This window comes from Carcharodon carcharias, chromosome 3 (assembly GCF_017639515.1).
Source record: "Carcharodon carcharias isolate sCarCar2 chromosome 3, sCarCar2.pri, whole genome shotgun sequence".
Classification (NCBI taxonomy): domain Eukaryota; kingdom Metazoa; phylum Chordata; class Chondrichthyes; order Lamniformes; family Lamnidae; genus Carcharodon; species Carcharodon carcharias.
This window is the reverse complement of record NC_054469.1, coordinates 131271131-131282532: the sequence shown is the minus strand read 5'-3', so window position 1 is coordinate 131282532 and position 11402 is coordinate 131271131. Positions and strand designations below refer to the sequence as shown.

Sequence of the window (11402 nt, the reverse complement as noted above, 5' to 3'; positions counted from 1 at the left end):
TTAGTTTCTTTCCTATCTCCTCACATGCCTTCTCTGAGCACATCTTGCCATGAGACTCACCTCCTGTTTCTTTGATCCTATTCCCACTAAACTGCTGATCAGCCAATTTCCCCTGCTGGCTTTCATTTTAGCTGATATTGTAAATAGGTCTCTCTCTTCAACGGTTAGTCCATCCCTTCTTTTAATCAACTGCCATCATCCCTCTCCTTGAGTACCAGTCCTTGGCCTTGCTGTCCTTTGCAAACTACCTCCAACCTCCCTTTTCTCTCTAAAATCCTTGAATGTGTTGTCATCTCCCAAATCCGTCCCCATCTTTCCGGGAACTCCATGTTTGAATTCCCCCCCCAAGCAGGCATCCTCCCTGCCACCATACCAAAACTGCTTTTAACAAAGTTACAAATGATATCCTATGTGACAAAGGTAAATTTTCTCTCCTCATCCTTTTTGATCTATATGCAGCCTTTGACCTGGTTGACCACACTATCCTCCTTCATCACCGACCACCGCCCCCACCCCCCCCACCACACACACACACACACACACACACACCCCCCCCCCCCCCCCACACCCCCACCCCCCCAAACCCACTGTCATCCAGCTGGGTGGGACTGCTCTTAGCTGGTTCCATTTATTTATCTAATAATAGCCAGAATATCACTTTCAATCATTTCTCTTCCTGCTCCTGCACTTTTACCTCTGGTAATCCCAAGAATCAATCATTGCCCTCCACCTCTATTTCTCACCTACATGCTGCCCCTTGGCAACATCATCTGAAGGCACAATAGCAGTTTTCACATGTATGCTGAGAGCACCCAAATGCACCTCACCACCATCTCTCTCAACTCCTTCAATGTTGCTAAATTATAAGACAGCTTATCCAATGTCCAGTACTGGATGAGCAAATATTCCCTCCAGTTAAATACTGGGAAGACTGCAGCATTGTTTTTGGTGCCTGCCCAAACCCCATTCCCTAATTGCCAACTCCATCCCCCTCCCTGGCAGCAGTCTGAGATTAAACCAGTCTGTTTGCAACCTTGGTGTCACATTTGAATGTGAGATGAGCTTCCAACCTCATATTCATGCCATCTCATGCCTATTTCCACCTCAACTTTGCTCCTGTTTCAGCTCATCTGCTGCTGAAACCCTCATCCATTCCTTCATTACCTCTAGACTTTATTGTTCTCACGTGCTCCAGGCTGGTCTCTCACATTTCTACCTTTCTTAAACAAGAGGTGATCCAGAACACTGCTGCCCAAGTATTAAGTTGCAAGTCCCATTCCCCTATCACCCCTGTGCTCACTGACCTACATTGGCTCCTGATCAAGCTTGATTTGAAAATTCTCATCCTTCTTTTCAAATCCCTTCATGGCCTTGCCCCTCCCTATTTCTGTCACCTCCTCCTGCTCTACAACCCTCTGAAATATCTGTGCTCCTCTAATAGTGACCTCTGATGCACTCCCAATCATAAATGCTCCACCATCAGTTGCAGTGGCTTCAGTTGCCTCGACCCCAAGCTCTGGAATTCCCTCACTACACCGCTCCACCTCACTTGCTTCACTTTCCATCTTTCAGGCACATCTTAAAATCTATCTCTTTGACCAAGCTTTGTCATCTGACCTAGTATCTTCTTAAGTGGTTCCATGTAGTATTTTGTTTTATAATGCTCCTCTGAAGTGTAACGTTTCATTAGGTTATAGGTGCTGTATAAGTATAAGTAGTTGTTGTTACTGGATGCTAAAGTTACCGATCCCCCTACTTCAGCAAAAACACAGCATCAAATTAGTTTGATCTGCAAATACTAATTAACTGTTGAATCCAGAAAATAAGGATTATTTTTACTCATTTAGGTTTATTATCCTGGTTACTATCGCGTTGTTTATAGCAGTAGGAGAAAGTTCAGAGGATGCTAGGATACATGCTAAGCAACATAAATGACCAATTCGGACAATAAGCCTTAAATTCCTGACCTGCCACAATATCAACTCAGTTCCCTTTACTCTGGATTACCATCGCATTTTATTTCTATATTTCCACGCCCTAAGTCCTCCCTCTGGTATTCATTCTCTATCTTCTCGCTTTCGCGGTATTCACCCACTCCTGCTCTAAACCAGTCTTTCGCTTTCAATCAAAGCAAAATATTGCAGATGGGCGAAATCTGAAATAAAGAAAAACAGAAAGTGCTGGAAAAACTCAGCAGATCTGGCTGTATATATGAGGGAGAAACAGAGCTAAAGTTTCAAGTCGAATATGACTCTTCTTCAGATGTGAAGAGAGTCATAAGAATAGTCAGACAGTATTGGAATGTTAACTCTCGCTTCCAATGTTATTTTTCTATTTGACGCTTTTGCTAGGAAATTGCGCCCTCTGTCGCTCACAGATGGTCGGTGCATTAGTGAACGAAAAGCTTCAATTTGTATACATTTGAAACGTTGAAATAGTGGTGCTTGGAACATACTAAAAATGAACCGTTTGAACTGCTGGCGGGACATGTTCATAAACGGATTTTTGTCACACCTTTTTGAAAGTTAAAGAGAAAATTGATTTCTATCGCAACTCTTCAGAGTATCTTGAGATGAAAGGCAATGCAGCCTAGGTTACTACTAATTAATATTGCCATGTAGAGCGGAGAGCTATCACCAAGTACTCTAGATGATTAAAAATGCTATCTAATGGAACAGCCAACATGTTCTGAAAGTGATTCGCGTTTAGATTGCAATGCAAATATTAGTTAGAATAGGATATTATCCAGTCAAATAGGAAATATATAAATAAATGCGGTTAATAAATCAAAAATGCATTTCATGTACAATTATATGAAATTCCCTGTATAACATGTGTTCATGTATATCTATGCTTATGTGTGAGTATATATCTGATTCAATTCTCCAAATGCACCAAGGATTGTTTTATTTGATGGAAACGAAGCCGTTACACAGGAGAAGTTCAATACCCTGGTGAACAATTACTACTGGTCATTTAGAAATACTGACAACGATTAATGACATACCAAATAGGCAACTTTAAACGGCACCAGGTCACATTAAACCGTTTTATGTGCTGTTCTTGGACGGTTTTCCTTTTTTTCTCTCACCAGGTGATGTTTATGTTGCATTTGGGCCTCACAGTTTGACTGTTACTCGGAGATCCTGCTGTGTCTGGAACTTTGCACGAGAACTCCTTGTCCCTGAAGGAATAAAGTTGATGTATCCGGCTGGGGATTTCAATGAAAGCATTCAACGAATTATGTTGCACTGCACAGGTATCCTTTCTGTATCATGTATTCAAAATGGGTATTATTTTGGGCCTAGTTTTTGGAGTATTCTGAATCCAGGACTTTTGAAAACCAAGTGCTCTCAACTTTTTGACTGCAACAATTTGTGCCCCTGTTTGATGTTATCTCTCCATTTGCTCTGACTAACTCTCCTCGCTAATTCATCTCTTATCTAATTCATTTAGCAACGAAGCCACTCTGTGTTAATTTGGTTCTTGCCACGATTTAAGAATTAACCGCACTTACTGTCCTTTGCGTTTTTATCAATTTATTTGTTCCCATTTTGCTTTTAAGTTAATGTGCGCCCTTATTAAACGTGCAAGGAACTAGCAGACGCAACCACCTCACCCTGGCGTAGATGCTGTACACTGGTGCAAGCTTACGTCCCGATGTGCAGATGTACGACATTAATTGAGAAACCACCCCACTGAGGGAAAGGATGTGCTTTGTAGATAAAATATTTCTTTGTTCGCCCCAAGTATAAAAATTCCCTTACAGATGAAATGCGGGGTGTAGTGCATGTTTCCTTTTCTATTCATTGCCAAGAATTACGTGGAATGTCTGTTTGACACCAATGCAGTGCCTGGCGGGAAGGGAATAACTCACCAATGGAACTATTAAAGATGGCAGAAGATGGAAAAGATAAAAGTCAAATAGTTAGAGCCTGAGTTAGTCTTATGTAGTATAAGCCGTCAAACGCTTCATGGTTCATCTTCAAATCACTTTTATGCCAATGTTCTCAAGCTTGCAGATAAATTTGACCTAAATGCGTGTTGTTCTTTGAAGTAATCAATATCTTTGCAGCAGACACCGCCCAGAGTTGTTTCTCATCTCCGTTATGTACAATTTATTTTTAAAAATGCACATAATGTCATGAACCCACTGCTATGCAAATCAATCCTCTAAAGGCAGTACGAATGGGCAAACTAGCGGTCCTGGACATATCTGATATGACTCCTCTAACAAATGATCGTTCGTTGAATTGATAAGCAAATGCCAAATGTTTTCCTTTTTTTAAAAAAAATATTCTGTATGGAAAGATGACGCCACAAGCCGCTTTAGAAGCCTGTGTTTAAAATATTTGCTGCAGTGGATCTCTTAACTGATGGTCTTTGCAACAAGGCTCCACCTCATTTCGTGATGAAAATTCATAATAGCCAATCAGGTCGATCTCCCAAAAGATCCAGGCACCCAGAGCTATATTACCCCTTTGAAAAGTTTCCTGTAACTCAGAGCCGTCTCTCAGAAGTTATCGTTTGGATAAGTTCAGCTCCTTTTGATAATTCATTTGATTAAAGTCGACCCCTGTAACCGCGCCGCGGCTGGCAGCTGGATATCCCAATATTATACATTTTCCTTTCTTTAAACCGATGTTAGAAGCAATCATGCAGGACGAAGAAAACTCCCCAGTCTCTCCAGTAGAGAGCCTGAGCAACAGTGAGGACGAAGGAGACAGGCAGCTGAAAAAAAGTGTCAGAAAGAGGCGACCGAGCAGGAAATCTGGAGAGGAAACAGACAGCCCTGCGTCAGTGAAAAGGGGCAAGAAGAGGGACGGTAGCCCCCAGTCCTTCGAAGAACTGCAAACCCAGAGGGTCATGGCCAATGTAAGGGAGCGCCAGAGGACACAATCCCTCAACGAAGCCTTCTCTGCCCTGCGCAAAATCATTCCGACCCTACCGTCGGACAAACTGAGCAAAATCCAGACCCTCAAGCTCGCAGCGAGGTACATCGATTTCCTTTACCAGGTCTTACAAAGTGACGAGCTGGACAACAAAATGTCGAGCTGCAGTTATGTGGCACACGAGAGACTTAGTTACGCTTTCTCAGTGTGGAGGATGGAGGGAGCCTGGTCCATGTCCACATCACACTAGCAGCTACCCTTAGGACAAAGGTAAGCATCAGCATGACATATTTATTAAATGTGTTTTACACCCCCACCCACCCCCTCCCCCAAAAAAGCGCTTATTAAATGGTCAATAAAAGGAAAGCGGGTTTTCACGTTCCCTGTATGCCCAGGCCGGATTTAATTTCAATAAAATGGCATTTCAGCGGGACATTTAAATCCAAAATGCACCATTTTCAAGATGTTTGACTACAGATTTATTTTGGAAACGGTGATTGATGTTTCTCACTTTTGTTGGTTTATTTTTCATTTTATTAATTCACGCTTCCACTTCCCCCTTCACTTTGCTTTCTGGGGTCTCTTCCTTATTTCTTCCTCCTCCCCCTCCCCCTCCCCCCCAATAGGACACATGTATCTCCATTTCTCATCATTAACAATCCTCTTCACTTCTTCACTCCTCACCCCAAGTTGCTCCACTACTTTTGCTACAAGAATTCAACAACTTTCACTTCCTGTCCTTTCTCTAGGGCCACTGTCCAAAACCATCATTGGGTGCAAGTATCAGTGGCAGGGCGCCAAGAAGGCTAAAACTACAAAATTCACAACTGCAGGAAGCAACACTTTATCTGAATTGAGATTCCCCACTGTCCCCCCCCCCCCCCCCCCCCCCCCCCCTCACCCCAAGCCCTGACAAATAGATGTGTCAAAAGCAGTGGTCCTTTGGCTCGCTAATCCCAATGTAATCCATTGCTGTTTTCCTAGGTGAAAAAGATTTGCCACAAAAGGGCCAACGGCTGGACAGACAACAGAGTTTGACGTCTGGATACTTAAACACGTTGATCTTTGCCACTGATGGATCATAAGAGAAAAGTTAAAAAAAATTCTAATGGAAAGGGCGTGGGAAGCACTTACAGAAATCGAGTCCTGGACGTGGACCCATCCAATCGTGCGGCTATACAATCATTTGTACATCTGAGGTGTATTTTGCCATTCGCATCATTTTATCCTGACGATGAATGTTGTTGGAACTCATTCCTCCTTTACTATGCATGCCTTCAACAATCATGTCTATATCTGCTATTGAGGACGCAGGAAAGATGAATTATCTTATTTTCTTTTTTCCAAAACTACTACGGTGACCAGGTCTAAAGTGACAATAAGTTTTAGAAAATGGACCAAACTGTTATTGCAAAATCCGGTTGGTTAGCCTTTCCTCTCTTGAGAAAACATTTATTTATTTATTAATGTGCCATGTCTCAATGCATAAAGATCTGGTGTCTAAATGCATTCATATTTTTGTGATCGTTTTGTAAATATCTTTGTATATTTTCTGCAATAAATACCTATGATCTAAACTTTAAGGCAAAGTTATATACACATTCGGCTATTTAACGGTATAATTCGGTTGTTATTGAGGGGGTAAACTTGATGATGAATAGCTGTTTGTAGTAAGTTGTAACGGCCCCCAGGGGAGAGTGGAATCTAACTAACAAACGGTGCACAAAAGACAAACAGAGCGGCTACTGACAGACAAGGCGAGTGAGCTAGAATGAGAGGGAGAAAGGGTGAACACCGTCTAACACGGGCTGATTACTGACCTTTTAGAGGGCTATAATTAAAAGCATGCACAGCAATGTTGTGTTGCTTTCAAGATCTGGATTCATGTCAATACTGCAGTGTTTGCTTGGACATAACTACGGGCTGCGAAAAGAAGGACCAAAAGGGCGAATCGCACCCTTACCATTTGTATATAAACTAGTTCGTGAATGCAGAAGGTATTTGTGAATTAAAGCTATCTTTCACAGACTGATATAGCATCGTGCATGGACTGTGGAGCATAAACACCCGTACATCTTAAAACACGTGACAATAACTTTTTTAGCAGGGAGTTAGGTGCAGAATGCTAAGGAAATAAGTGAATGATTTATCTAAGCTCAGTATAGGTTGTTCTGTATACTTCCTAGGAACGAACTGAACAGTGCAATTTTTTAAAATTACCCAAAATGCAAAATAAAAAGAAATCTACCTTATTTATTCCGCTGGTAATGAAATAAGATGTTAATGTTCTTCAGCTCTCTAATATAAGCAGCGCGTTTAAAACATTTGTCTCTCATTATGCTTATGCTAAATTGCACACATATTCTAGTTTAAATTTCTCCACATGAACGCTGAACGGTTCGCGCATTGGAAGGATAGTTCTGTACAAAGGCGGAGAAGTTTGGCTTTGTGAAGGGTTATTCCAAACGGTGCAGCCTGACAAAACCCTACACTTAATAGATGAGCAAGTCATTGGCGCATACGCTGCTGCTACTTTCTTACAGTACTCGATTTTTCCAATAAAATGCGTGCCAATGGTAATGTGTAATTGAAATGTTTTTGTAATTTTACTCTTGCGCTAGATATTACCACACAGGGTGATTGCCTTACATTGCTTTCTTATTGATGGATTGGCTATCGAGGCACATCATTCCGTTATAACATTCGTTCTTGAGCGTTTTAACTGAAATATCAAAAGGTTCAATATATAGCGCATTTTTCTCTTAAAGGGGCTTCCATTTTCAGTTTTATTCGTTGCTGTTTGCCACGGTAATGCGCATGGTACCCGAATCGAGCAATTCTTTTTCGGTTTGATCACGCTTGAGCAAGGTTGAAATAGTGTGGTATTAAATGTTACATCCATAGGATAATGTATATGCATGCATGTAAAGGGAGAAAGCAATGAATTAGGATCAAGTCGAGATTAAAGTAGTGCGTTTGAGTTATTGTGGATACTGTAATTCCCACATTCCTGTCGATCCTGGGAATGTGAGTTCCACAGCGCGATTTTATATGGCTTCGGCATCAATTGCTGTTCGTCTGTCTTTGACATTTCATCACACATCAAAGACCTGTCCAGAGATCTACATTCCGTCACACTTTTAAAGCTGTACCGAATCCTCCACCCTCCCCCGTTTGTAGGCCCAAAGGCTGAATTTCAACCCTTAGGAAAAAAAACTGCCCAAAATATAACCCGCACTAAATCTCTGTCAACGCATCCAAGCCGCAGAAATAGTTGTACAATATGGACGGTGCTTACGCTCAATTCAGAAAACAATTACATTACGCCGGAGGTCGATTTAATCTTCAACTGTTTTGAACCAGTGAAGGGGATGGTACCATCCCCGCCGAATATGATTTCATGATATTGAAATGGGGAAATCAGAGTTACTGCGACGAATGTGTCCCCTGGAAGGCTGGACACTATGTTGCAATGTATTGTGTGAGGGGCTCACAGTTAAAGGCTACTGTACTTAGAATTCTATGCCTGGGCCTGCACAGGCTTCATTCCAAAGCCCCAGAACGCGACCTCCCCACCACAGTCTCATTTCCTCAGGAGTGTTTTAAAATCCTCACAGATCCTCTTAAAAGTCAGTGGCCGAGGAGAGGGGGGGGTGGGTGGGGGGGGGAGGGTGGAGAGTTATCAAAATAAAAGACAAATAATAAAAAGGTCGACACCTTACTTAGAAAACAAAAACCCGACAAGCCTGTGTTTAAGCAAGTATTTTTTTCTCTCAAAAATGAGTGCAGCTCCGTTCACAGTTAAAAGGGTTATGCCTTGGTTGAATGGGAAATCGCCACAGCTTTTGGGTCCCACTAAGTTAGAGGAGGAAGGTAGTGCGGCATTTGTGGCTGGAAACAGATTTTTCAAGGCTGCATTCAACCTTGTTGTGTGCTGCATGACTTATTACCCCGAAAGATAATTCTTCAAAATATGGATTGCTCACAAAGCCTTTCTCGGTGTTTCTTGGAGCTTTTAAAAAAAATCCCCGTGTGATGTAATTTGTCTGTGCTGCCAGAGGGAGTTGCAGCTTGTATTGTGGAGTAACATGTTCCAGTCATTTATTTGGATAAATCTCGAGCTGACCAGTGTTCGAATGGGGAATCCATATTATTGTTTCGTGAATAACTCCTCCGCCCTGCATTTCCCCTGAGCGAATCCATGACTGTTGTATTTTAAATGATTCACCAAACAACTTTAGACTCAAACAATTGACGAGCATACGGTTTCTGCAAGGCTTGCGGGGACAGTGAGCAGCTTGCACTCCCATTCGATCATCTTGTTAACTTACATCCGCGCCAAAAAGTGATTAAAATAGAGTCAACTCATTGAAGAGCCGCCCGCCGGAATACAAGCGAGTTGTATAACGCTGGGAGTGGATGGACGTTATTGGGTCCAGATCGGTATATTTGTTGTTCAGGATATTACTGAAGCTTTTCTCTGGGTTTTTGGTCGGCGATAGCGGAACCCTGCTGCCTGTGGTGATCAATAAGAGGTGACAGCATCGCGGGGCTGTGCAGCAACAGACTGTCAAACCAGCTTTTGTCAATGTTATTGCAATGACCTTGTTTCCAGGAGGAAAATGATGTTATAAACCATAAGTTGGAGAGTTATTAAAGGATTGGATGGGTTTTTGTGTTAAAGCTGTGGTGTTCTGTTAGCTCGGCTTTGGCAGATATTCTGACCTTGTACAGTATCGAATTCTTCCAAGGCACATGATTTCACTTGAAGTGCTGCCCAGGAATGCTCCGAAGTGACCGTTTCTCCCAATGAAATGATGTAAGGCTTTTCTTCTTTCACTCCCATCCCATAAACAACTTAAACAAAAGTTGAACAAGGTGACGTGGAGGGTTTTGGAGATGGTGGGTGGGGGGTGGAGCTGGTAGCAGAATTATAAACAGCATTCTTCACCTGGAGGCTGTGCGCAAAAGAAATCCCGAGTCATTGAGGATGAATGTTAACTGTTATCGTGTGCCCTCCTCCCCCCACCCCGCAACAAACACACATACAAAAGTGAACGAGTGTCCCATGACATAGACATTTTGCTGCTCTTTAATATTAGTTGCCCCTAATGTAGCTTTTAGAATTGAAATGAAGCGCCTTCCCTGTGAAGGTGCGTGATTAGAGTTTTCAGGCACCCACGGCATCACCAGATGTCCATACAATCAAAACAGCAGGCGGCAGGTCAGTACCAAGAACGCCAATTTAAAATAATTCCCCACCAATTGAGTTTCCAACTTATTTTTCTTAAGATAAAAGAGCTGGTGACTTATGGAGTGGCACTCATCTAGCATGGTTTTCTAATTACTCATTTATTATAGCAAAGCCCAACATTGAATGGCCGCGTATTAATGCCAACGCACTCCAATTTAAAACCAACTGGCGTGGACATTACGTGGGATAGCTTTGAAACAAGGTTAAAAACAATCCCAAGTCCCGAGATGGTCTGTCGATAATACGCACACCTGCTTCCAGGTTTGTTTTTAACGGGGTGGGGAACATGTGTCTATGCGGAGTTATTTGATCTGTTCAACTCTGTGGAGTGAAACAAATGTGTGTTCACAAGAGGGGAACGTCAAGCCTGATCTAATGGGCATCCTTTAGGCTCCACACCCTTCTCAAATCAGCTGGGAACTTCCTCACTTCTAGTTCATCACGCTGTGCAACTGTGGGGGCGGGGGAGAGGGGATATTTGCACAACCCGTTGCTTCTTACCGTCTATTTTAAATGGTATTATCCGCAAAAGTAGTGAGTTGAAATATTGCTGTTTTCCGTCGCTGCATTTCGTGCCTTAACCCAGAAAGTGAGAGAGTTAGCAAGTGATTATATCAACCCAATACGTTGGCCAGCGCAAGCTACCTGAATGGGGTTAAGCAGATGTTATAGATGGTGCAAAAAACGTCACGTGCCGCAGAGCCCAGATGTGCAGGTTTGCGAACACCACGCCTCCCCAACACTTGCAGGCAAAATGGATTGAGGTGAGATGATAAATCACTGGGCAGAATCAAGGAGAGGAAAAAAAAGTGATTTTTATTTCGTCGGGGTGCCAGTGACATTAGAGCAAGCAGGTCGTATTTTCTTTTCTCTCTCTTTGCTAGAGATGGGTGGCTGTTTGATCCTTGGGAAAAGTATCGGATTCGGTGCCAGAAGGCTGAGACGAATCGATTGCTGTTTGATGGGGTTTGAGGATGATAAGACGAGAGGGAGCATCATGAAGCAGGAATGTCAGTTCTGACAGCCGCACCAGCCACAAGATGCATGGATGATATGAAAGAGACAGCGGTACGCTTTATAAATGTAGCGAACAGAAACCATAATTCCAAAGGCCTGTTTAATTCACGTGCCGTGAGCAATATTTAAAAGGTTAGCAAGCAATATTTAAAAGGATAGCAGTCTTTGATTTTATTCTCTAATTAACATTGATACATACTCATAACAGTGCTCCAGCTTCACAACTATCCTGCATAGCT

At 42.5% G+C, this 11402-nt stretch overlaps 1 protein-coding gene across 1 annotated transcript; it reads left to right on the top strand.

Moving 5' to 3' along the window:
* The first annotated feature begins 4454 nt into the window (after window positions 1-4454).
* LOC121275948 (twist-related protein-like) lies at window positions 4455-6469 on the top strand. Its single transcript, XM_041183849.1, has 2 exons — window positions 4455-5162; window positions 5877-6469. Exon 1 carries the CDS (start codon window positions 4642-4644, stop codon window positions 5140-5142), a length of 501 nt encoding a protein of 166 aa, XP_041039783.1. The 5' UTR covers window positions 4455-4641; the 3' UTR covers window positions 5143-5162; window positions 5877-6469.
* Window positions 6470-11402: the final 4933 nt, after the last annotated feature.

Bases quoted from the DNA above. Each gene is read 5' to 3' on its own strand.
- LOC121275948 (XM_041183849.1), top strand. From the start codon at position 4,642: ATGTTAGAAGCAATCATGCAGGACGAAGAAAACTCCCCAGTCTCTCCA.